The sequence below is a fragment of the Taudactylus pleione genome, unplaced genomic scaffold, assembly GCF_031769625.1.
Source record: "Taudactylus pleione unplaced genomic scaffold, aTauple2 ptg000186l, whole genome shotgun sequence".
In the NCBI taxonomy this organism is placed as follows: domain Eukaryota; kingdom Metazoa; phylum Chordata; class Amphibia; order Anura; family Myobatrachidae; genus Taudactylus; species Taudactylus pleione.
The window spans coordinates 1,495,983-1,523,518 of record NW_028284588.1 but is presented as its reverse complement, the minus strand read 5'-3'; the positions used below and the strand labels follow the sequence as shown (position 1 = coordinate 1,523,518).

The window sequence follows — 27,536 nt, the reverse complement described above, 5'->3', positions numbered from 1 at the left end:
TGGCTTGTTTATGGAACAGTGGCCCTGATTCAGAGCCGGATGCTTGATTTTTAGAGCGGCCTCCTGGCTGCTCGTATAGCTGTGGGTGACTACCCACAGCTATAGCGAGCGGCCAGGAAGATGGTCGCGATGGTCAAGACCATCGCGACCATCAGGCTTGCGACAAGACCCTTGTGGTAGGGTCTCATTGCCGCAAGCCCTGGAGTGCTTTTGGCTCAAACAGCACGCCCCCTTTGGTACGAGACCCGGAGCGACGGTTTGCTCGTCGCTATCCGGGTCTCGCGCATGCGCACGATGGAGCCTGCTCCTTCGTGCGCATGCGCACTGGGCCAACATCGACCCGCGGGTCTGAATCAGGCCCAGTGAGCGAGCAACCTTCCCATAAGAGCAGCATCCAGCACTAGTCCTTATCGGGGAGAAAGCAACCCTGAGGATGAACTGCCATAATGTGATGCCAGCTCTAGCTCCATGACCACAGGTCATTATTGACTATTGGAATCAAATTGCCCTTACCCTCACAAGGGGGTAGATGTATGATAGCGGCACTTAACGTGCCGCTATACCGCTTCCTGCTTCGCCTCTTTACCGAGGCGAAGCAGGAAGCACTACATCGGCCGGAGAGGTGGAGCGTTAACTCCCCCCTCCGGCGCTACCCGCTAGAGACAGCAGCGCATCAGCCTAGTACTGATGTGCTGTGTCTCTGTCCCGGCAGGCTCTACTGAGCATGCGCGGGATCTCGCAAGTATCGCGAGATCACCGCATGCAGCCCTGGAGCTGGCAGCAGCCCCAGCAGGGACAGCGCTGTCCCTGCTGTGGGGATAGGCTAGGGCAGGCTGTAGCTGTCGATAACGACAGCTGCAGCTGGCCGAACGATAATGCGGTATGACCGGTCATACATGGCCCTGCCGCTTGGCGCCCAGACCCCCGATCATACATCGGGGAGAAGCGGTATCAGCGCACATAACGTGCGCTGATACCGCTTCTGGGCTTCATACATCTACCCCAAGCTGTTTAATGGATCTTTAAAGGCACACATCCACTTGCCGATTTCTTTGAGCGATTGAATGATAACATTATCGTTCCGTTGCTCAAGAATCATGCATGAATCGTGCACATTAATGTCGGAAACGACCAGCGATGCGCGCTCCCGCTGGTTGTTTCTGACGTCAATCATCGGCCGAACATGCTAAACAACCTGACGATAACGTCAGGTTGAGCATGTTAGGGGATGATTTATGTGCCTATACTGAGCGACTGCTCGTTCAGTGTAGGCACAGTACAGACTGTCAAACGACTGCACGATTACAATGTCATAATCATGAAGTCGTTTTGAGGTCTGCTAGTGGTTGTGTGCCTTAAGCCTGCACTATTGTTCTGGCTTTTCTCTCATTTGCATTCTCTGCAGTGGCACACATCCACTTACAGACCTAAAAACGACTTCATGATTATGACATTGTAATCGTGCAGTCGTTTGACAGTCTGTGCTGTGCCTACACCGAACGAGCAGTCATTCAGTGTAGGCACATCAATCATCCCCTAACATGCTCAACCTGACGGTACGGGGCGGTACACCTGTCAAACCGTAACGCAGGTGTCCTAAGGCGAGCTCAGGGAGGACAGAAACCTCCCGTGGAGTCAGGTTGTTCAGCATGTTCGGCCGATGATTAAAGTCGGAAACGACCAGCGGGAGCGCGCATCACTGGTCGTTTCCGACATTAATGTGGCCGATTCATGAGCGATTTAAGGATATCGTTATCGTTCAATCGCTCATAGAAATCGCCTAATGGATGGGTGCCTTAAGAAATCTACTCAATTTGTAGAAGCTGATCTTAATACAAGTGTTTGCAAATAATCTTATCATTTGGAGAAAGTGAATTTAAATATATTGTGGCCATGTCTATAATTCATAGCCGCTTGAAGATATAAAAACGGAAAATCTTACAAAATCATGTGTTTTCTTACAAGTAACCAGAATGATTTGAAGTTAAAAACTGACATACATGTTTTTCTCCCTGATATTGCAGCTTTAATTGTAGCTTATTTTATTTTATTTTTTTCCAAAATGAAATGAATTTCTTTGTAGGTTGCGAGTCGTTTACTGCCCCAGATTTTAATAGCAATTGGGTCACTAGATTATTAATAGAGTGCAAATTTAGTATCTGGTTAACCAGCCAATATGGTGTGGTTTCAAAGAATTCTAGCTCCCCAACTGAGCCTGCTAACCATTGCTTGCATCTACTTCCACATGATGAGAATATTCTATTATTCATTGCCAAGCCAAAAATAGCATGAAGCATGTTCTGTAACCTAGGTTTTCAATCAAACACCAAGCCATTCAGCACCAATGTATCATTAGAGAGATATGAATTGTCAGTGTAGCCTTTCTGTGTGTGCTAGCTCTATAGGTTTTTTTGTACAACTTTTAATATTTAACACACTTCCATTTTCTATGTAGTATGCACTTGTAAATGTAGTTTTATCTTCAATGAGGAAATAAGATTCTTATTTATAGCTAAGAGGATGGGAACCTCTGACTTGTAAACCGCAATGTAGTATTACTTCCTACATGAAAATACTATAATAGTTATTTGTGAACATATATACAGTAGATATTACAAAAAAAATAATTATGTACAAATAGCCTAAATGTGCTTATTGGTAAACTGGAAATTTTGTGTATGTCAACACATTTAGTTGACATACAGAGTTTTTCATTGATTACATTTTTATTAAAAGTTTTCACTATAAGGGGTACAGAAAGGGTGGGAAGGATTGGGGAGGGGGGCGGAAATATGCATGGTCTGTCAAAAGCCATGTCAAACATTACATGGGGTTCACTCAGCTTGGGTGAAATCATATGATCCCTGATAAAATTGTGACAGATGATCAGTAAAGCAGCATACACACTTGGCGATATTAATGAGCAATTGAACGATTACGAAGATTGTAATCGTTCAATCGCTCATAAATCGTGCACAAATCGTGCACTATAATGTCGGAAATGACCAGCGAAGAGCCCTCCCGCTGGTCGTTTCCGACATCTATAATCGCCTGAACATGCAGGTCAATCTGGCGATAACGACAGCTTGGCCATGTTCAGGGATGAGGGAGAGTGCCTACACTGAACGACATATCGTCCAGTCTAGGCACTACAGGGGATCAGGAACGACTGTACGATTACAATGTCGTAATCGTACTGTCTTTCCTAATCGCCAAGTGTATACACTGCGTAACATGTAAGTAAACCATGCTGACACTAAATTATCTGGGCTATTAGGGCTATGGGTGAAAATTTGTGTAATCTTAAATTGTCCAAATACAATCGGCGTGATTTTGTTGTGGATACTAAGTTGTCTTGCTCAGTGCTTATATAGTACATGCCACTTATGCAAGCACCACAGTAGCAATGTCACACCTGTTAATGGCTTATTACAATTGTTATCCTTTTAACAATTATTTACTAAGCACCAGAAGACCTATGTAAAACAGTTTGTAAACTATGTTTAGAAATTGTAGTAGACATACTGTGGCAGTAAACAAATAAGGAGGCTAGTAAATGTTTTCAGCTTGACATTTTCAGACACTAGTAACAGATTATTTGGTGTAGTCCTTGATGTATATGGCTTAGATGATCTGCCGTTATCCATGTGTATATCTACAATCTCAGAGACTAGTAGTCATCAATTGGTGACAGAGTCACAACCCTCACTTCGACATACTGTATGCAGATTTCTTCATATCCTACACTACAAACAGACTTTATATGTATACTTAGTTTGCTCATTATCATCTGTATTAAGTGAAAAAGATATGCCTAGAAACAACTTACTTCCAATTTTGCATAGTCCACAGTTTTGTCAACGCACGGTCACTGAATTTTGTCTAAATACCAACATCCCTTTACAGCCCAGTTATGCTCCTTCATTTGTCAGAGTAGATTCTGCATCTACACTTGCAAACGCACGGTTCCGGAGTATACGTTTCAATACGTGTGAAAACACATGATAAGCTCTGCCAATGGACATGGGTTCAAATCTGCGTCAGCACAGACGTGTGCACGTTATTAAACTTTTCTCTTTAGAGTTTTATTACTCACAATTGGAATCTCAAGAACTATGGTCTATTCTAAAGGATATCAAGCAGGAGGGGAGTTCAGTACCATGTAGGTGGTGAAAGCCAAGCATTCAAATTATATTTTATGTTGTGTATACTCCAGAATCCATATAGGCTAAACTTATGTATATATTTTAGGTATGCTATACATGTTCAGTAGGTGATATGGCATTGTCCAAAAAGGGGGGAAAGGCCTTCATGTAAATCCTGTATTCCTCTTGTAATTATTCCTTCTATAACCAGATTTGTTTTTTTTCTTCGTTCTATAAGTTCTAGCTTTACCAGCTTCTCGTGGAAGGATAAAAGATACTCAAATACTTGTAAGACTGCAGTTTAGTCATGGCCATTCTTGATTTGTGTACATTTTTGAATTTCTATATTTATTAATGGTTTATTTTGGTGCTGCTTATTTTTGCAGGTTTTTGGATATTGCGTTAAAAGCAATAATGCGGACAATGTGGTTTGCTGGTGGTTTTCACTGGGTGACGGTGAAGGGAAGACAGGCTTTACCCGCCGAAGCTCCCATTCTTACCCTTGCTCCACACTCTTCCTATTTTGACGCCATCCCTGTAACTATGACGATGGCCTCTATTGTGATGAAGGCGGAAAGCAAAGACATTCCTGTTTGGGGAAGTGAGTTAAGATTGACAGAAGCTGTAAATAATATTGTGTTCTTGTTTTTGTGATAAATGTGGATTTAGTAATGTTTGAAATGCTAACTAAGGATACATTTAGATATCCTTTTATAAATCACAAGATGTTCTTGGAATTTGGAGGCATGTAAAGTTAAATCTAAAGAAGGTTCAACAAACCAGAGAGATAGTAAATAGTGCTTCTTTTTGCTGATAATGTCATGTAGCCAGACGTATTCATTCAGTGTCCTGAACTGTGGTCACTGAGTAACAGTGTTACAAATAAAGAGGAGATCAATGGTGGATACACTGTGGGAAAAGACCTAATTAAAGTTTCGGCATGATACTCTAACCAGTTCGGGGCTAATCAGTTAGCCCCGATAGATTTTCTGGGGTGAAAAACAGGGAAGTATCGCCAATAATCTCTGTTTTTCAATAATTTCTTTTATCACACTATCCTATTTGTTCGGGCGAACACATAGGATAATTCGGCCGAAAACACATAGGATCCGTGATACAGATGTGTCCTCAAACATCTAGCCTCCTTGCGCATTAAACAGCCCTTCTAATCGCGCCATGCCATAGCGTGACTCAGTAGGGCATCTTTTTGTGCAACTTTTTACCTCAAATGCGTCTTTTTCACACAGTGATGCAAATGGCACAAGCAGCTTCTGCTGATTAAAGTGATATGTGGCATGCCTATCTTCTACATGCGAAACGCTACGTTAGTGTTACAGCTGCTAACACTGTAACATAGCGTTTTGCATGCAGATACACCCGCAGATGCACAGAAAACATAGGCATGCTACATATCATTTTAATCAGCAGAAGCTGCTTGTGCTAGCTTTTCACATCACTGTGTGAATAAGACACATTTGAAGGTAAAAAGTCGCACAAAAATATGCTTGATGCTACCAAGGCAAACAGAGCTCCTGTGTTGTGTGGCGCAACTTGTAGCGCATGGAGGATAGATGTATGTTGACACATCTATAAGTTTACTGAGCTATGTGCTTTCACACATAGCTCCGGAAACTTATAGATGAGTCAAAAACACAACACTTTTTACGGATCAGTTTTCGGGATACATTAGGTTCCGAAAAAAAATCCTGAGTCGGGTCGAACTTCAGGGCTAACTGGATAATCCCTGGGGGTTCCATTAGCAGCAATAATTTACAGCGGCTAATTGGATACTGCTACAAATAGTGGAGAATACCCAAAATCTAGAGCATTCTGGTTAATAGGTCACATGTATCTACATCTTATCCACGTTGTACTTTTAGCATTTAAGCTGACTTCTCTAATAATATGCTGTTCTCAAAGGCAGATACTTCAAAAGCTTCCAAACAAAATCTTGTTTGCAGCGAGCCATTAGTGCTCTCAGGACACAGACAGAAACTTAAACCTACAGTTTCTGTAGAAGTTGGCAGACCAAAACTGTATTTATTAGATCACGCAAAGATAACAAAATATACTTTAACTAATTACAGCTTTTGTAGCTATTCCAAGAATGCATTTTAACTTTTGTAGTAAATATCTGGCACTTAAAAGAATATCTGCCATATTTTAGTGTTCACCCAATTTTTAAAATCAGCATTATGTGATAATTTATTATTAAACGTTAAAGGAAGATGTTTAAAACAGAATAATTCTGCTGACCTCCCCTAGACCTGGCTTTCTTTAAACTTAGAATTTTAATCAATCTGTTTATCAACGTTTCTTCAAAAAAAACTGACAGTACTGTAGGACCAGAATTAGTGTTTAATTTTTTTTTTTTATTCCCTAGCATTAATCAACTATATTCGTCCAGTGTTCGTTTCTCGCTCTGATCAGGATTCTCGGAAGAAAACCGTGGAAGAAATCCGGAGACGAGCCCACTCTAATGGTATTTGGCCACAGGTATATAGTATGCTTGTTCATATACTAGCACTTGATTTGGTAACTAGAGATGAGCGGTCCGGTTTTAGCTCTGGTCTTCCCTCCTAGTTCGGATCTCAGAACGAGGCAAACTGCCATCTTTCACAGACATCCGTGCCGAGATGTCCGTGTAAGGTGTATTTTTGACTCGCTCTGATATTCGAACTTAGTGGCAAGATCTGAGCCAAAACTGAACTGCTCAGCTCTAGTTATAACAGCAATCTATGTATATATGTATAAGTTATACTGCTCCTCTTTTCCTAAATAAAATCACTGTAAATCTTACCTGCAGATTGGTTCACCAAAATATTTGAAGTTTGAAGATTTGAATTGATGTATTGCCTTAATGCCATTGCCTTAATTCTTCAATACTTTCAGGCTCTGCTGAATGCAAGAACAATGCACCAATACCTATTACATTCATAATAGGATATACAAGATAGTAACTGTGCACCATAACTTTTCCAAACTATTGATAGGTGCCGTTAGACAGACTTAAGTCCAACTGTAATAAATAGCCTGCGAGTTGCAGTCAGTAGTGAGATTTAGGAGATGTAGCAACAAAATTGAAAGCCGCATTTTCTTTTATAGGCAAACCATGTTGGTTCAAAAAAATTGTTGCTTTAAATATCAAGGCCACGTGGCTGATATGTTGCCACTGCCCCCAACTCGTGGGCTATTGCATTTGATTCTGTTTTTTTCCATTTTCTGTTTGGAGAAGATGAAAATAGTTTGCATGGAAAATACTTTGCATTCTTAAAAAGGATCAGTGTTCTTTAGTAAAATGTTCCTGTTACTAAAGACAGCAGAGGGGGCAGCTCTCATGTTAAACCCAACCTGTTTGTTCCCTCCCTCAATGCTACATTTCATGCCCTTCAATCAAGAGTGACCTTCCAATATGAAATGGAAGGGGTTTCCTCATAAATAATAACCTTTAAAACCTGACTCTTTATGCTCGTTTGAACATTTTTTTTTTTTTTTAATTGGTGCCTGGTTGTCAAACCTGCATGAATCCCCTTTTTGAAAGTCAAGCACTACCTTCACACTCTTAACATGGAGATGCTGTAGTCTTTGCATACAATGTTTGTTATTGTATTCAGTGTGGGATGAACATAAATATAAATTGTGCATACTCCATTCCCTATCATCCGACCTACATAGACCAGCTTTTATTCTGTTACACTGACATTGGTTATAGATATGGGAACCCTGCTTTCACTACAAAATGGGATCTCTGTGTCCATTCTAGTTCTCTGGATAATTACATTTTATCTTAAAGAAGCCAAACTGACTGGTTAAAACTAAATTAATTTCACTCTTTGTTACATGGTCAGTGCTAACACAATAAATAAAAAGTGTAGCATGGTACCCTTGATAAATATCCCTTTGCTGTGTCTGGGGCACCTCTGTACATTCTACCTATAACTATTCACACATTGCCCTATAACTATGCACACATATCCTGTAGGCTTAAAACATTTGTGTCACATGACATGGGAAAAGTAAGTGTTACAATTGATGTCTTTGACATTCTATTGTATCAATTGTTATAGAAACATGTTTTTCAGGTTCCTTGGTTTTGTTTCGTGGTGATAATTTTACAGTAGTAAAACTTAAGTTGGTATCCGTAACATGCTGAAACCACCCCAAATGTATACCGCAAAATGTCTGCCTACTGTGCAGGGGACAGGTCTATTTCAGGAATTATTGTGGGTAGAATATCTACAGCTACTACTAGCTGTGAGTATTAAATTGTTACTCACTGCTGCAAACAGACTTAGGGACATATCCAATTAGCCGCAATAACAACTTTTTCCCCGATAACCATTTTTCCCGAAAAGAAAGGAAAACTTATGAAATCCTATTAGCCTCGGTTTTTGCATATGCGAGAACTGTAGGAATTATCGCAAACTACTTTTCACCATCTCTGAGTAGGCGATAAGTTGTTCAAAATCCCTATTTTAGGGTTAACATGTTGGGACTTAAGAGCTCATTCAGACCTGCTCGTAAGATGCGTTCACTCGCTGGCGAAAAGGGGTCGGATATTCAAATTCCTCGATCGCACTGCGAGGCGTCAGGACGCCCTCTATGTCTTAGCGAGCTACGGCACTGAGAGCTCGCTAGTGTATAAAGATTCCCCCTTTGCCCTCACAACACACGTCATATCCTGGAATTGTTTGATCGGTAACATCGAGAGCCATCGGAGCTGCTCGCAGCCCTTGAGGCTGCCTTTCCCGGCCGCAGGCACTGCGATCAGTGCTGGCTGAAAAACGTGCAGGTGACGTATACAATGACGCTGCTTTGCTAATTATGCACGCCTATTAAACGGTGTTTTGTCGGCCTGACATGCCTGCATCCGCAACACCACTCCTCCATTTACAAGCACCTTCCCCTGTTACCACCCACAAATGACACTCTGTGTCACTCATAGTAGTGACCTGATAGTGGCTTACAAGCAACCAAAATCTGATTGCAAAGACTGGCTTGCTCACGCGCACAGCGAATTATGCGCAGACGGGCAAAAATTGCTCAGAGCGAGCGCACCTTAGCGACCGGGTCTGAATCAGGTCCTTAGTGCAGAACCCATAATGACTAATTAGGCAAAAATTATTTTTTAATTAGCTTTATTTGGCCAATAATGAAGTAATTTTTGGGGTGAAAAGAATTAAGTGTTGGAAAATGGGTTTAAGTGGGTCAGGTATATGGAGGGCTGGATGGATGGGACAGGGGTTTTAAACATTACAGGAGTCCGTGACAGGTGTACTTTTAACATTTTTTTTTAAAAGTGCCCTAAACTGACACAAAAGTGCATATAACAGCCATTTTACACAATTTAAGAACCCCAGTAACACACTTCTATACTATTCCCCTATCTTAGTTTACCTTTTTTGGGGGGTATAGGCTGATTTCCCCATTTTCACCTGCACTTTTCACTGGTCTTCAATACAAGAATTATTGGGCGAATGTGTTATTGCGCCTTTTGCATCAGGATTGCCTGATACAAGGGAGGGTGCATGTGAACAGCGGCAAATTCAGACAAAAAGTTTTCTTTGGAAACAAATTAACGTTATCGCAGCTAATTGGCCCTTAAATGTAATTTCTTATACAGTCTATTTCATTTTCTCTTTCTTCTGGTGTTATGGTCTTTTAGATGCTCTTTTTTTTTTTTTTTACCATCTTTCTCTTTTTGTTTTAAGGTAATGATCTTCCCAGAAGGAACCTGCACCAACAGATCCTGCCTCATTACCTTCAAACCTGGTAGGAAATGAATTTGTAGTACAGTAGCATGAAATGTGTTGTGCCAGGTTCAATGCAGATCTGCTACACTGAAATGACAAAAAACATAATTCAGTCCATGCCAGCTGTTGCTATTGTGTAATATGTATGCATTATGCATAATCTTCACCCACCTCCCTTAAGAGTCATTGATATTTATTTAACTATATTATAATGCAGGTTATGCCCTGCATTATTCGTGCATTACAGATGGTTGTTTGCACATGTGTCTGTGACTTACCCAGTCTCTGTACTTGTCCTTTGTAGTACTCCTCTCAGCTACTCTTCACTAAGCACACAGTGAAAGCTGATATAGGAATAAGCACAAGTGCCAGAATGCTCAGTGATATAATGGTAGTTTTCAAGATGTGTTTTTTTTGTTTATCAAGAGATGTTTTATTAAAGAAAATGTACAATTTATACTGTAACTAGCAGTGCCTACCCGTTGTTGCAGAGTGCTTATTAATTTAATGATACTGACTTGACGATTAAAATATTATGTCGATGGGGAATCTCTCACCTGTTGTCAGTGAGGTCAGTCTGCCTGCTTACAGTCGTGCAGGCAGTGTGGTGGCTACTCCTTCCCTCTCCTTCAGTCCTCTCTTATGGTGCGTATACACGGGATGATCGAAAACGATAACGATATTGTTGTGCAATTTCCCAGGTGTGCTGGATGATCGATATAGTAACCTGGTCGATAACGACCAGGATGGCCTGCATGCACAGGCAATGGACGATATCGATGTAGTCCATACGTGCCCGCGCATCACAGGTCATTGGGAACCGAAAAATGCACAATACTAACGATATTATCGATATCGTTATCGTTCATATCGTCCATTTTAATCGTACGGTGTGTACGCACCTTTACTCTTGGGTCATCTGATAGATGGTAGAAGCCTGGTGAGTTATATCTGTAAAGGCTTCCTGATGAGAAGAAAGTATTAGTTTGTATGTGTGTCTGTATAGCCTATGTTACTCAGATGATCTCAAGGTACTTGTCAGTTTATTAATTTTCGAGTTTATCAAATGATTTTTATCTGAGTTGCAAAAATGGGATGATTATTGGCTTTTGGGTCAAAGGTGGCAGTGTTTCTGAAACAGCACAGAACTGTTCGCGTGCTGCTGTGGTGAAGCTGTATCGTGACTGGACAAATGGCATCATTGCGAATAACCGGCGTGGAAGCTGCAGAGCACCATGTGCCATTGATGTGAGAGTTGACCGTCGGCTACTAAGGTGCGTGACGGCAGACCGACACGCTACAATGGAGCAGCTCACCATCAAAATGATCCAGGGGGCCTTCAGACAATAGTTTAGCAAACCCTGCTGCGTATGGGGCTCCAAAGCAAACTGATGGTCACTGCACCTATGCTAACGAAGGTGCATCGACGTAAAAGGCTTGATTTTCACTCCTGTATCGGAATTTGATCTCCGCTGATTGGCGAAGGGTTGCCTTCCCCGATGATTCACGTTTTTTGCTTCATCGAACGTATGGACGTTGGCGTGTCAGGTGAACAAACACCCTGCAACCATTGTTGTGTTCGCTCTATGGATACTCCACCACGCACCATCCAGCAGCTGTAGGATGCACTGCAGTCAGCTTGGCTCCAGATACCTGTGCCAACCTACCAGCACCTTATTGAGCCACTCCCAGTCCGTTTAGCTGCTGTCTGTGCTGCGCACGGCGGTTACTTTGGCTATTAGCTGATGGTCATAATAATGTGACTCGACTGTGCAGATTAATTTTTATATATATATATGTGTAGAAATGTGTCCACACTCACGTCTTAAGGCATATGATTGCTGGGGTGACCAACCCATAAATAACCCATCAGGGTCATGTCCATAAAATAGAAAAGATTAGTGGTGCACTCACCAGTCGTCTTAAATAATTTTCTTTATTTAAACAGATAAAATAACAGCAGTTGCAGGATCAACGTTTCGGTCCTATATCTGGACCTTTGTCAAGATACCAGAACAAGTGACACACATCCCCCTTAAATACACACCAGACCAATTTAGTAACTGGGTAGCCCCTCCCATATGGCCTTAGTACTCACCCCCAATAACAATCAGCGATCTTATATAGTATCTAAACTGGCTGATAAACATGCAGATCTCTCCACCAAACAATCTGCAAAAAGCACCTCATAGTGTGTCAATGGCACATTCCTGTAGATCTATCATCATTCAGCGCTGAGGGAGCCCCGATGGCTGCTGCTAGCGTGCGCTCCACTGTCACTCACTTCCCTTAGCTGTAGCGCACGCCAGACAGTCACCTAGGAAACAATCTCAGTTTCCGGATAGACGGCAGTACACGCTGTCACGTGTTGGTCATATATAATGTGTGTGTGGATGTAGTCCTGTGCGGCCGCCGGTCTATGATAGGCGTCGAAGTACCGCCTGCATTTGTGTGTGAAATTATATATATATATATATATATATATATATATATTTATATGTGTATTATGTGCATCTCTGCATTTATTTGTGAACTCACAGAAAATCACATTGTAAAGTTGGTGATTGTGTGATCATTACTGCTAAGCATCCTCTTGCAGATGGTACATAGGTTACTTCAACCTATTTAAAAGCTCCAAGTTGGCATTCGATTCAAAGCGACATGCCGCTGGGCATCACGGCTATGTCTGCCAGGGCATTTATTGGGCATTTGCTGTAGTGCCAACATTGCAAGTTTTCAATTGCACTTCAAATAGGGTGATGTTGATAAGGGCAATGCGCCGTTTACAGAATGGCACATCGCGTCCCTCACGTACAATTGAATCCCCTCCCCCCAAAAATACGCTTTTGAATATACATATTTCATAGCCTTGTAAGAGAAGTTTGTGAATACACTGAATCATTTAATTCAGTGCTTAAAGTGGTCCTAGAGAAGTGGTGGAACTCGCCAATCTGCGTTCTTTTTAAGAAAAGGGACTGCGCACGCCAAAAAAAAGGGGCGTGGTCACATAATAGTATTCCCAAATTAAAATTACGCCACACAGTAGCACAATTTTGATTCACCCCTGATTCAGATTACATCACATAGTATTGTCCTTTATTCATGTATGACGCACAGCAGTGCCCCTTTTACACAATGCCCACATTTGTGCTCCTTATACACAATGTCCACAGTAGTGGTGCCCCTAATACACATAATGCTCACAGTAGCAGTGCCCCTTATACAATGCCCACAGCAGTAGTGCCCCTTACACATAATGCCCGCAGCAGTATTGCCCCTTATGCAATGCACATTGTAGCGGTGCCCCTTATGCAGTGCCCACAGTAGTGGTAGTGCCCCTTATTCAGTTGTGAGCCTCAGGCTGATGCTGCGGGGAGAGAGCCGGGCGCCCGCTGGTAACAAAATCTCAGCAGGTGCCCGGCAAATGGCGCCGGGCTAAGGTGGGTAGGAAGAGGCGGAACTGGTTTCGTTTCCAAATAGAAGTGATGGGACGCAGTTCCGCCCCGTTCCGGCACACTGTAACCCCTGATTTAATTTAATATTTCTATGTGGGTGCATTTCTAACATTCACAACACCTCTGTTTTAAAATACTTGTCTGCCGTCATAGCCAAACACAAGTTACTGTAGTTTGATATATGAACTACATCTATATAAATGTGCTTCACACCATAATCTTCCTACTTCAGTTTGACAGTAGTCCACTGAGTGTGGTGGTTGTAGTAATTGCTGTTGGTGGTTTGATGGCTACATGCTGGCTTAACACACGAGTACATAGGACATTGCTGTACTGATTTCATCTGTGCTGGTGTTAATGGACTAATACTCATTGGTGGCTGCTGTAGCCCCCACCTACACATCTGGCCCTCTCTAAAGCTGGCCACACATCTACAGATTATCTGTCCAACCAGCCAACTAGTTGATTGGTTGGAATGAAAATCTGGTAAGGAGTGGGAGTAAATGACAATCAGCAATTTGCTCCCAAACGCCAGAAAATGGACAAAAACTGTTGTTTGAACAAATAGTTTAGATCAAACATTTAACAAACTTGTCTGACGACCATTTTCATCTGTTTTCTGGCATTTAGGAGCAAATTGCTGATCATCATTGACTCCCATACGTTACCAGATTTTCATTCCAACCAATCAACAAGTTGGCTGGTTGGATGTAAGTTTGGTCTAGTGTGTGGGCAGCTTTAGTCTCTGGACTAATTAAACATAACCGCTGAGTAAACTTTTTAGTGCGATAAATACAATTTATTTATTTTTTAATTAATCCAAAACTGACCCAAATTAGTATCAAAACACTTGAGGGTGGTTTTGCCAAAACCAAAACACAATGTTGAATTGGAACCAAAACCGCACACATCTCTAGTAAATACACACCTGATTTAAAAATTTAGTGTTCTTAGTGTGTAAGTTTTTTTTTTTTGCCTAAAATACCTCTTTGTGATGTGACTAGGACGCACCAGGAGACTGTGCTGATTAATGTGATATGTGACACTTGTATATTTGTGTGCGACTGTGTCTGAGTCACATCGGCACTAGCAGAGTCACTTGGGACCTTTTGGTGCTACTGCAGCAAAGATGTTTAAGGACACATCTGTAGATATAATTACAATATACAGTCAGGTGCATAAATATTGGGACATTGACAGAATTTTCATATTTTGGCCTCTATTCACCACCACAATGGCTTTGAAATGAAGCAAACAAGATGTGCTTTAACTGCAGACTTTCAGATTTAATTTAAGGGTAATTACATCCAAATCAGGTGAACGATGTAGGAATTACAATGGTTTCTATATGTGCCTCCCACTTTTTAAGGGGTCAAAAGTAATGGGACAAACTAAACAATCCTAAATCTAACTTTCACTTTGTAATACTTTGTTGCAAATCCTTTGCAGGCAATTACAGCCTGAAGTCTGCAATGCATAGACATCACCAGATGCTGGGTTTCATCCCTGGTGATGCCCTGCCAGGCCTCTACTGCAAATGTCTTCAGTTCCTGCTTGTTCTTGGGGCATTTTCCCTTCAGTTCTGTCTTCATCAAGTGAAATGCATGCTCAATTGGATTCAGGTCAGGGGATTGACTTGGCCATTGCATAACATTCCACTTTTTAGCCTTAAAAAACTCTTTGGTTGTTTTTTGCAGTATGCTTTGGGTCATTGTCCATCTGCACTGTGAAGCGCCGTCCAATGAGTTTTGAAGCATTTGACTGAATATGAGCATATAATATTGCCCGAAACACTTCAGAATTCATTCTGCTGCTTTTGTCAACAGTCACATCATCAATAAATACAAGGGAACCAGTTCCATTGGCAGCCATACATTCCCACGCCATGACACTACCACCACCATGCTTCACTGATGAGGTGGTATGTTTTGGATCATGAGCAGTTCCTTTCCTTCTCCATATTCTTCTCTTCCCATCACTCTGGTACAAGTTGATATTTGTCCGATCTGTCCATAGGATGTTGTTCCAGAACTGTAATGGCTTTTTTAGATGTTGTTTGGCACACTCTAATCTGGTCTTCCTGTTTTTGTGGCTCACCAATTGTTTACATCTTGTGGTGAACCCTCTATATTTACTCTTGTGAAGTATTCTCTTGATTGTTGACTTTGACACATATACACCTACCTCCTGGAGAGTGTTCTTGATTGGGCCAACTGTTGTGAAGGGGTTTTTCTTCACCAGGGAAATAATTCTTCTGTCATCCACCACAGTTGTTTTCCGTGGTCTTCCCGGTCTTTTGGTGTTGCTGAGCTCTCCGGTGCGTTCTTTCTTTTTAAGAATGTTCCAAACAGTTGATTTGGCCACACCTAATGTTTTTGGTATCTCTCTGATGGGTTTGTTTTGCTTTTTCAGCCTAATGATGGCTTGCTTTACTGATAGTGACAGCTCTTTGGATCTCATATTGAGAGTCGACAGCAGCTGATTCCAAATGCAAATGTCACACCTAGAATCCACTCCAGACCTTTTACCTGCATAATTGATAATGAAATAACGAGGGAATAGCCCACACCTGTCCATGAAATAGCTTTTGAGTTGATAGTCCCATTACTTTTGGCCCCTTAAAAAGTGGGAGGCACATATAGAAACCATTGTAATTCCTACACCGTTCACCTGATTTGGATGTAATTACCCTCAAATTAAATCTGAAAGTCTGCAGTTAAAGCACATCTTGTTTGTTTCATTTCAAAGCCATTGTGGTGGTGAATAGAGGCCAAAATATGAAAATTCTGTCAATGTCCCAATATTTATGCACCTGACTGTAGATCTACAGAACCAAAATACAGTACAGTGTCTGGGCAGTTAGGGTTAAATTAACTTTTAGCTTGTTTGCAGGTTTTTAAAAGTTGCAATAGTATGATTATTAACACACAACCATTTTATAATGTCAGCTTTTTTTTGTCTCACGTTTCTTGGCACTAATAATATGATGATGATTAAACAAACTGTTACACAGAGTCCCAAAATAATTGTCAATTTAATCTGTGGGATTGCTTCCTGATGAAGCCTCTCATTCATTTTATATATGTGTTGTTGAAAAGAAATGACATGACAGTCACATGGTAAAACATCCTTAAAATGCAAAAAATGCAATCCGCTTGTGTGCAAAGGGTTCTTTTGTACATTATGTTGGATATACATTACCAAATTTGCTTCAAGTTCTTATTTTCAACACTGAGCATGGTAGGGAAGGAATTAAAGGATCATAAAACTCCAAAATGCTTTTTTTTTTTTTTAAATGGACTATTAAATTAAAATCAACTGGTAGTTTTAGTGTTAACCTGACAATCTTAAGCCACACTATAACTCCTCCCACATCTTAAGGTCATTTATCTAATACACGTCAAAAAGCCTTAGTAGCTGTGACAATACAGGTCCTGCATGAGTTCACCAATCCATGCTGTGTATTTCTGTAAACCCAGTCTGTCTAGCTTTCAGTCACTGTTTAGCTATTATTTAGTTAGAGAAGCTCCTCCCTCCTAGCATGGCTACCTGCTTCAGAGAAGGAGTGACAAAGCTAGGTGATCATGTTTAGTATAAATACTCCATTTATTTCATGTATATTATTTAGCTCAGGAATACACAGCCTTTGGTATCTTTCAGTGTAAAATTATGTTTTTACTTGCTTGGCAAGTCTGATTGATTGGTCCATTTACACAGTGCATTTACTACAGTAATTGAACCATTTGTATCACTGGGCTTGAAAATGCTGACTGCGTAATCTGCTGTCTCTATAAAGTTAATCTTTATAAAATCAGATATATTACTCCAAGTTAACTGCTCTGACTTATCTAAAATTACATTTTATCCCACTTGACATGGAGAGTTATGGGAGTATTCAATTAGGTGCAGGGTTTAGCACCAGCTTTCACGCCTGGAGCTATTCAATTAATCATAATTTTCCCTGTGTGGTAAATCATAGGTTAATTCACGCCTACACATAGATTCAGTGCAAAGTGCTGGAATCTCCAGGTTTCCCCACACATTATAATGCAGTCTCTGCATTTTATCATGGACTTTTCCTCGCAGCTCCTGAGGCTGTGAATAAAAACCCACCCTACAGGGCTTAGCACGTGGGGTTCCTGCAGCTAATTGAGTCGGGCAAGCGCGTTCAAATAGCTGCAGGGTAAACGCCGCGCCTTATTGAATCTTCCCCTTAGTTTGAAATGGGAATTTTTCCCATATTTATTAGTGCCTTCTTCAATTGGCAATGTTGTAATATAGCCGTTGATCTATATGTTTCATGTAGCTTCCGCTTTTAGGTGCGGTCTCTGGCTGTGACCGAATTACTTCCTGCAGTAGTCACATGTGCACACTAACTGTGGTGTGCGCCACTAGACCATTTTGTCATATTGGTAAGCGGTAATACAAAGGAAATGACCCCCAGCCGTCTGATTGCCTGACATTATATGCAATGCAGAGCATGGTTTTAATTAAGTAACCACCCCGTTCCATATGTAGCAGTGTACAGTGACCTTTCAATAGAATGTGAATTGCAAAACTTCACCTTTATGAGGACATTTTATTTCCCTTAGAAATGGAACCTAGGAAGAAATAAAATATGTCTCGGTTACTTTTGTAACGTGAGTTGAACATATTACAGACAGATTCCTATCAAGTGTTGCATATTTTTAAGTACACATTATAAAGTGTATGTATTGTCACACAAGTAACAAGATCTACCACTAGACATAGGTTATTTGTTTGACAATTGTAAATACACTATTTTACAGCTAGATGCTGTGTACAATATACACAATACTTTCTGTAATACATAGCCTCCAAGTAGCAGACCCAGTACTAATACACTTCTGTGGAAGCAAGGGGGCCTGTATTATCCTTATATAGTACAGAAGGTTGCTTGTGGTTCTCTATGCCTCTATAAGTCATGTCACTATTCTCCAGTGCAGCGTTTTTCAACCACTGTGCCGTGGCACACTAGTGTGCCGCGAGCGGTTGTCAAGTGTGCCGCGGCGGTCAGCTCAGCGTACTAGTACTGTATTTTATTCCTGAGGAGGCCAATGTAGTGTGTTTTATTCCTGTGGAGGCCAGTATGTGTGTATATTTTTATGTGGGAGCCAATTTTGTTTTTTTTTAATTGGTAACGCACACCGTATAGCCAGATAGTGTGCCTTGGAAATTTTTAAATCTTGTGTAGTGTGCCTCAAGTTGAAAAGGTTGAAAATCACTGCTCTAGTATCATATTTGGGATTGCTACTGCCTTAATATATTTTATCCGAGTTTAGTGGACACCATCTAGGTCTTAGATTTGATGAATGGGTTTTCCTTCAGCTGCAGTAGAAGTATCTTGGTTCTTACCTAGCAGCTAATCTGGTTAAGAAAAACTGGACACTTAGCTAACCACACAGATTCTGGCTATTCACTGCAGTAAAGGAGAAATATCTCAATGGCTGCGTTTTCTAGAGTACTGTAGTAATATTTAGCAAAGTGTAAGCACATCAGTCATTTTTGGTATATTCATTAGTATGCTCTATAAATAGCACTGGTGCATTATATTATGCTGTTACAGTACTTAATCTTCGTAATGATATGACAGAGAGACTTTTTTTTTGTTTTGTACAGGTGCATTTATTCCTGGTGTTCCGGTGCAGCCTGTGGTTTTGCGATACCCCAATATAATGGTAAGTAATCTTGCTTAGCAAAATATTATATTCTTGTCTTGTGTCTCCTATATAATGTCTTGCCACGTTGCTGTCAGGAATCCCCTAAAAATCACGAAATGACAAACCCTATAAATCTGGAGGAGTGAGACATGCAAAGCATAATCATCTACGTAGTCTGTTTTCTTAGTATGTAAAATACACATCAAACATCACAACTGTATTTCATTCTTTGTTGTAAACAATGAAACTTCATAGCCTGGTTTCTTTGACACACACAGGGATGTGAAGACCGTTTTAACCAGACCCACAGGCAGAAATTTAATATTTTTAACTGCATTCAATTACATGAGCAGTATTATATATCCCCAAAGCAGAGCAAAGGGCAGAGTCTAAAGCTGCATCTATTTAAATTGTTCAGATTAAATGTGGATATATTCTCTAACTGTGAAAACAAGAACATCATACAGACATCACGTGGGAGGAATTCCCGTAAGCTACATTCTGCAGGATATATTCATTAGGTGTAGTTGGCACCATCTGGGAGGGTGGTGCTGGCCTAAATCCCTTCTGTCCCTGAGTCACTATTTCTGACAAGAAATAAATAAAGACAAGTCATTTGGCTTTTGGGAGCTCATAAAATCCCCTGACTGTCATGTATCTTGTTTACAACACCAGCAGCTACAAGGATCAAACTAGAGCCTTTCCCTGGAGCTGAGAGCAAAGCATTCAGAGCCTCTCTAACGGGCACCTAAGTCATTAACTCCTTCCACTCTGGATAATAGTTAATTGTTTAGTTTATTCTGTAAGATGTACATTTTGCTATTTATGAATGCTGTTCTACAGAAGTAATTCCACCTTACTAGAAGAAGGTTTATGTTTGTCTGTTTACCTTTCATTGTATTTGTTCATAAGAGGATCAAACACTATTTTACGGAGTCTAGAACCATTCCATCACCACACTGTTTGCTTCTCTCACAGCCTCTTTTTCCAGGATATAACATGGAGAACTACCCACTGAAAGCAAATTGTTACAGTTCATTGTGCTGTGATTTTGTGCTATATGCCACATGTGCAGATTGGTCAGCCATAGTGGTGGAAAGCACTATAGACACCTGTACCAGCTCCCACCAGCCACTAATTATGGCTATGAATGACAAGAACTTGATCTTCTCTTTTGTGTACAGATTGGAAAATATCAGCATGTCTCCATTTATCTGCCAGTATCGTGCGTGGAGACATCGGGTTCTTTCTTCCAACCACTGAGTTGCTGAATCTGTTTGCACAATTTATATTGCCAAGCTGATCTGGCTACAGATCTATCCATGTGTGGGTACCAGCAAGTTGGGTAGAGATGTAACAATATGTTCCTACTGTAGGCTAAAGTCTCCCACACATCAGCAGAGAGAATGCAGAGGCAGTTGTAATGTTATTTAATGCATTTTAATTGTGTCTACATTATGTTTACATTTATAATGCTGACACGGTTCAACTGCTTTCAATAACACAACAACCATATTTGCATTCTCCCGTCCACATTATGCTGCCAACATTTTAATTGTTGATAGCATAAAAGTCGACAAATCGTATGTATTCCACTGGTAATTGATTTTCCGTTCACTCATTTAAACAGCAATTTTCGGGGGGTACCCGCAACTATTATGGATCCTCCTAATGTACCAAGGAGGGACCACATATATCCGATATCGGCCGCGGTCCTCCATTTCCAACAGCAGCCACAGCCCCCATAGTTTTCTATGGGGGCTGCTAGACTGAGATTTACCAAGCTCTGGAAATTGCTTTGCATTCGGGAGAAGCTTAATGTCTTATTGCCACAAATAGAAATTGCAATTATCTGGTCTAAAACTCCATAATTGATAAATATATGCCCCTTAGACACAGTGGGGCTGATTCTTAGTCGCACGTTATTACGATTGCTTTAGGGTCTTTTGTTGTTGTTGCATCTGTGACTTTATGCTAATGCTCAATATGCAGCGACTGAGATGCCCACTTTCTGCGTCTTTTTATGCAACAATCTCGCTTGGTACGTATTCAAAACTTGCACATGCCCCATGCCAGGTGCAGGTTCTCTATCAGAATATGGCCTCCAATGTAAGATATTAAGCGTCTAAGTTGGCAACCAGTTTTGCAGCGCACCTGCAAAATTCCCATAACACCATCAGATAGTGCATCTTCGTGTGTCTTAATAGCCACCGCCCAGGAGCGCGCAATACATTTCAGAGACTGTGCTTCTCAATCGATGCTGCACGTACACCATGGGACTAGGACATATGCACTGTATGACTTTTAAGCTGCATTGACCATTTGCGGGAATATCGGTATTGTATCCACCTCAGAATCATGCTCTACATCTGTGGCCAATGTGCCAGCTCATGTGTGTTTGGACAAATTACACAGAACGTGTTATTTGATGATCAAACAGAACAACATGATCGCTATAGTCAGTGGTGTTGGCTGATGTCCCTTACACACACACAGCACAGACACACACACAGACACACACACACACAGATTGTGGACATCAATTGACCACAGATACCTGGTTCAGGAGAAGTGCCTACTCTTCCAGGGGTGCAGGGGGTTACCCGAAATTTAGGAGCCTCCTGCAGGTTCCGGGAGAGAAGGCAAGTATGTCTTGTTTACATTTTAAAAGATGCCGGTTCATCTGGTACAGCATGTTTTTTTGTGAGGGAGTAATGTAGGCCTGAATAAGTAACTTAATATGTATTACTGGTAATGCTGAGGTATGTAAATAAGAGGGAGTTTTAGCAGAGACATTCAACAGAATATGACTGTCAGTGATAGTTGGAATGAATGCGTTCCATGCCTCACAGGTCTTGAGCCAGTGATCTGAGGCCACGGAGTGAATAAGATCAGTATGAAGTAGTCAAATTGTATAGCGAGTAGGTGTAAGGAAGTGCAACAAATCGGTTAAGGTATCAACAGCAGGAGGCTGGAGGGTATTGGAAGTGTGCGTCATTATATGATGGCGAAGTTGTAAATACATGGAAAAAATGAGAATGTGGCAAATCAAATTTCCCTACTAACTGCTGAGATGTGAGCAGAGTGCCCCCATGGTCGAACACATCTCTAAGTTGTACAATGTCTTTGCATCACCAAAGTGTAAAGTGTGCATCATAGGGAACCAGGATTACCTCATACGCTCATATATTTGATAATCAGGGTGGATCTGTTCAATTAGCAAACTGTATTCTTACCATTATTATTTTGTTTTACAGAAGTTAAAATAATTTTAATCATATTTTAATATCTAAAATGCTATTTGTTATGATAATTTCCTTTCACCTCTGGATGGTACTAAAAATCATTTTAATCTTTATTGTACAGAATAGTAATGAATACAGATGTGTCCACATGCATCTAGCCTCTTTGCGCGTTATGCAGTGGCGTGCCTCGGTAGCACCAAACGTCTTTTTGTGCGACTTTTTACCTCCAGATGTGTTTTATTCACACATCGGTGCAAATAGAATGCACAAGAAGCTTCTGCTTATTAAAATGATATGTGTCATGCCTATGTTCTGTGTGCAACTGCGGGTATATATGCATGCCGCTGAGACTGTAACATAGCCTTTTGCATACATATACACCTGCAGTCACACAGAACATAGGCATGCCATATATCATTTTAATCAACAGAAGCTGCTGTGCGTTCTTATCACACCGCTGTGCGAATAAGACGCATCTGAAGGTAAAAAGTCGCAAGAAAATGCCGTCAGCGCTACAAAGTCACACGGCACTCACTCGTAAGTAACGCGACTGGTAGTGCACGAAGGATAGATGTATGTGGACACATCTGTAGGAGTAAATTTAAGTACACAAATTTGAAATGTAAATTAAGACTATTCATTTACATAAGAACAAATAGAATCCCATGTACACATCTTTACCATAGGATTACGAAATTTGTTTTAAGTTTTTTTTATTTCAGTTTTTAATAAAGGAAAAAAAATATTCAGGATTATTTTGTTATGAGGTCAAGATACTAAGGCATATCGGTTATTAGCTTTAAATGTGTTTGTACAAACAGTGATGGTGGGTAGGTAGAGGGAGGCTGATTCATTGTTTGTGCATGTGGCTTCCATATTACTTCTTATATTCACATTTTTTCCACACATCTCCAAAGCTCCAAACTGCATATACTGCCAGCTGACCAACAGATAGAGAATTGGTTCCTGGATAATACATACTTGGTATATCAGGCTCAGCTGTAACGAGAAGCTTGGACACACTTGAGCGATGAATATTGGAATTGTAATTATTTGCTTATCACAGGCCACAATGCCCTTATTATAGGTGTATCTGCTCACTAAAGTTGAATACTGGCTTTGTGTGTGGGCACATTTATTACCAACATCTTGAGGCTGCACTTACTCCACAAATCCACCAGATGCACTCAGATGTCCACTTGCCACAAAGTGCCACAAAATCCCTCAGTTAACGTATGCCAAACCTCCCTCACGTGGCACTCAGACCTGCAGTCACTGGCTTAACTATAAAAATTGCTTGCCTTAAGTTCAGAGCCAACAGAGGACACTGCATAACTTATCTGTGGTCTACAGAGAAGGGTCACATGCTGCAGAGTCCAGTCTTATGTGGGCCATACAGCTACGTCCCCGTTCTCTTGACGCAGATCTGACAAAAAAAATGATCGTAATCGGCAAGTTGGGGATTTTTTACATGCTGTATTTTGCAGCTTCCACAAAGGATCGCCGATCTTCTATGTCAATTGATCTGCAGAATGCAGCATATTCAAAATCCCAGACTCGACGATTCCGATGATTTTTGGGTCTGAATAGGCAAAACCCAGGCATCGGCAGAACGGGGAATTTCTCAGATAGCTGCCTGATGTATGGGCCCCATTATGATCTAAAGTCGAGAGTGTAGGCGAAGGTAAAGGTTTGTGGGGCCGTCCATTGCCGACCACTGCTTCATCTCTCATGGACAGGGCTTTATTAATTTTATTGTTTTTGTTTACATTCTCAGAATGTTCCACAATGTAGAGCAATGTAAAATGTTCATACATTACCTAACTCCAAATAATGTTTAGTAATCATTTAATTACCATTTTGTCCACTGGCAAGGGAGTGGGCACAATTACTGTGACCACTATAAAGAAACATAGTTTGATTGGGTTTTTTGATAAGTGTCAATTTTTTTTCTCTCATATATTTTCTAGGACACAATAACCTGGACATGGCAAGGTCCTGGAGCGTAAGTTTGTTTATTTTTTACACAATTAATGCTGAATTCAACTATTAAACCATAATGTTTTGCTGAGTTGGAGATGAGATAGATAGTTTCCAGATCTGTAACTCTTACAGGGCCATGGTTGCTAAAAGGCCAATAAGGGCCTCAGTAATGGGAGAAATATTTTGTGAGAGTGATTAACAGTTTGCACCTAAAAACTGTGACTCTAGTATATGTTAGTTCCCCATTTAAGAGAAGAAGCATCAGTTTGAACCTGATCCCAGAAGATTATTTACCTGTATTTGCATGATCCTGTTGAGCTGCTGATGTTTGCTGGCACTTGCCTACTCACTCCCGCTAACTGCCTGTATAAAAAAAAACACGGCTTGACGAGAACATGTCAGACATTGGGGGACTTTCCTTGCTCCTACCAACTTGGAATTTGTTTGTGCAGTCAGCGTGTTGTGCTGTGACTATGGAGTGAGCATAGCAAGACCAGTTGTATGTGGTTCTACTAGATCCTTAGTAAATAATCTATTTAGATCAGTTTTAACTTAAAATTATATCCTAAATCATTTTGAAAGGAGTCTTGCAGCTATGTGACCGTTATGAAGTTACAGAGTGATGGTGCCATGCCACTGATTGCTTTAGTTACGAAGGAGATAGTGGTTTGCACTACAGTAACTAATAATTAATTTAGCATTGACTCTGTTAGTAAAAAATATATGACCTATTCGAGTATAAGGTGACTATTAAAGGCTTACCAAAAAGTAATAAAGCATAGCCCATTTTCTGCTCATATAACTTCTGAAACCCTTTCATGTAGAGTATGTAATTTTAGTCAGTATAGTTGGGAAATATTGGTAATTAAAGTGCACAAATGAGGGGTCTACCAGCAGCAGATTTAGAGTCAGGCCACCCCTAGGGCACAACATGATTGGCCGCTCTCCTGCATCAAAGCAGCTGCTGATCCATTTTTTAATGTAGGAGGGGGGTCACTGGCAGCAATTTGCGTGTGCAGAGATATTGTACCTGCTGGGTCCCAGAGGCTTCAGCAACAGGACCACCGAGCCCCAGCCCTCAATAAGAGGGTGTAGAGCCACCTGTCATAGCTACTAGGAGGCTCTGCATAAACACAGGTGGCTCTGGCTCCGCCCCCTTCATGGCAGCCGGGGCCTGCTTGTCTAAAGCCTCTGGGACCGAGCATGTAGCCCTAACCTCTCCGCACACACAAATTGCCACCCACAGCTCCCATCTCCCCGCTGGTACTGCTACATAAAATAAAGTATCAGCAGCTGCTCTGATGCAGGGGGGGGAGTGGTGGTTTCAGCAGGTGGTGCCCCTAGGCACAGGCCTAGTGGGAAATCTGCCATCAGGGGGCTACACAGAGGATGGGCATGATTTCAGGTTATTCTCCTGGGACATGAGTTCTCTTTTATATCTCTCACAGAATAGCGTAACCCAGTGGTTCCCAAACTGGGTGTCTCTGGGCACTTGCAGGGGTGCCACAGGTTAGTGGCCAAGAACCAAATCAAATTATTTATGGTCAATGTGATTGGCAGCCAACGGCACTGGTATTGCCTATCATAAAATATGTGGACAAACAGAGCACAACCCTGTTCACCACCACATACCTGCACCTAAGGATAATACAATACAATTGACTTCATTTAATTTTTTTTGCTAAATTTCTCAGTAAGAAACTTTTAGCCTAGAGGTGCCGTGAAAGAAATGCTGATACTCCAGGGTGCCGTGATTCAAGAAAGTATGGGAACCACTGGTGTAACCATTTCAGTTACATAAGTTGGGATAGCTGTGTAATGTGAATTAATTATTTTTATTTAAATTTTGATTCCCGTATTTTGTCTTTTTAGGATGGAAATACTCTGGCTTTCTTTATGTCAATTTCACAATTACGTAGAAATTGAGGTAAGCAAGGCTTTATTTTTTTCTAGAGAGGATAAGTGAAATGACCTTGTTTATCAATATATATTATGGGTTTAGCAATATATATTTCTACTGTTTAAGGGGCCAATTCAGCATTGAACGTAAGTGGAGGTAATTATTCCCTCGTGTAGTGCACGGAACTAAATGCGGATATTTGCCTATATGTCGAATTTTACTCATCTATGCGAGTGCGCCGCTCATACCGTGTGCTTGGTTTCATAGCTTTCATCAGTATCTGTGCACAATTGCACCAGCTCTATCCATGGTGCAAGAGATTAGTCTAAAACACAACTCTGCATAGCTCACAATTCCATGCGGCTACCACTCTGTTACACGCATTCAGCCACAAGTAGAGATGCGACTGAGTTGTGTACCTTCTTAGTCACTAGTAGCACTGCGCGTGCTGGGCTAAGGTGCAAGGTCCAGCCGCAAAACAGACTTGTGTGCAATTCTGCATCAGCTCCAAAGTGTGTGTTTGTGCTTTTTTTTATATATATATAATATATATATATATATATATATATATATAAATATATTTTCCCATGGTGATAGAATTCCTGAATAACCATGATGTACAGGGCATCCGGAAAGTATTCACAGCGCTTCACTTTTTCCACATTTTGTTATGTTACAGCCGTATTCCAAAATGGAATAAATAAATTTTTTGTCCTCAAAATTCTACACACAATACCCCATAATGACAACGTGTAAAAAGTTTTTTGAAATTAAAAAAAAAAGCTAAGAAATCACATGTACATAAGTATTCACAACCTTTGCTCAATACTTTGGTGATGCACCTTTAGCAGCAATTACAGCCTCAAGTCTTTTTGAATATGATGCCACAAGCTTGGCACACCTATCTTTGGGCAGTTTCGCCCATTCCTCTTTGCAGCACCTCTCAAGCTCCATCAGGTTGGATGGGAAGCGTCGGTGCACAGCCATTTTCAGATCTCTCCAGAGATGTTCAATCGGATTCAAGTCTGGGCTCTGGCTGAGCCACTCAAGGACATTCACAGAGTTGTCCTGAAGCTACTCCTTTGATATCTTGTGTGATCTGTGTGCTTAGGGTCGTTGTCCTGCTGAAAGATGAACCGTCGCCCCAGTCTGAGGTCAAGAGCGCTCTGGAACAGGGTTTCATCCAGGATGTCTCTGTACATTGCTGCATTCATCTTTCCCTCTATCTTGACTAGTCTCCCAGTTCATGCCGCTGAAAAACATCCCCACGGCATGATGCTGCCACCACCATTCTTCACTGTAGGGATGGTATTGGCCTGGTGATGAGCGGTGCCTGGTTTCCTCGAAACATAATGCCTGGCATTGACATCATAG

The 27,536-nt window shown here is 41.1% G+C and overlaps 1 protein-coding gene across 1 annotated transcript in view; it reads left to right on the top strand.

The window, feature by feature from the left end:
* LPCAT1 (lysophosphatidylcholine acyltransferase 1) overlaps window positions 1–27,536 on the top strand; it is a 124,596-nt gene that overhangs the window by 58,012 nt on the left and 39,048 nt on the right. Inside the window, exons 3-8 of the mRNA XM_088476333.1 lie at window positions 4,532–4,746; window positions 6,529–6,641; window positions 9,857–9,917; window positions 18,994–19,052; window positions 24,250–24,284; window positions 26,135–26,189. Coding sequence (XP_088332459.1) covers window positions 4,532–4,746; window positions 6,529–6,641; window positions 9,857–9,917; window positions 18,994–19,052; window positions 24,250–24,284; window positions 26,135–26,189 — 538 coding nt within the window. The remainder of the gene's footprint in view (window positions 1–4,531; window positions 4,747–6,528; window positions 6,642–9,856; window positions 9,918–18,993; window positions 19,053–24,249; window positions 24,285–26,134; window positions 26,190–27,536) is intronic.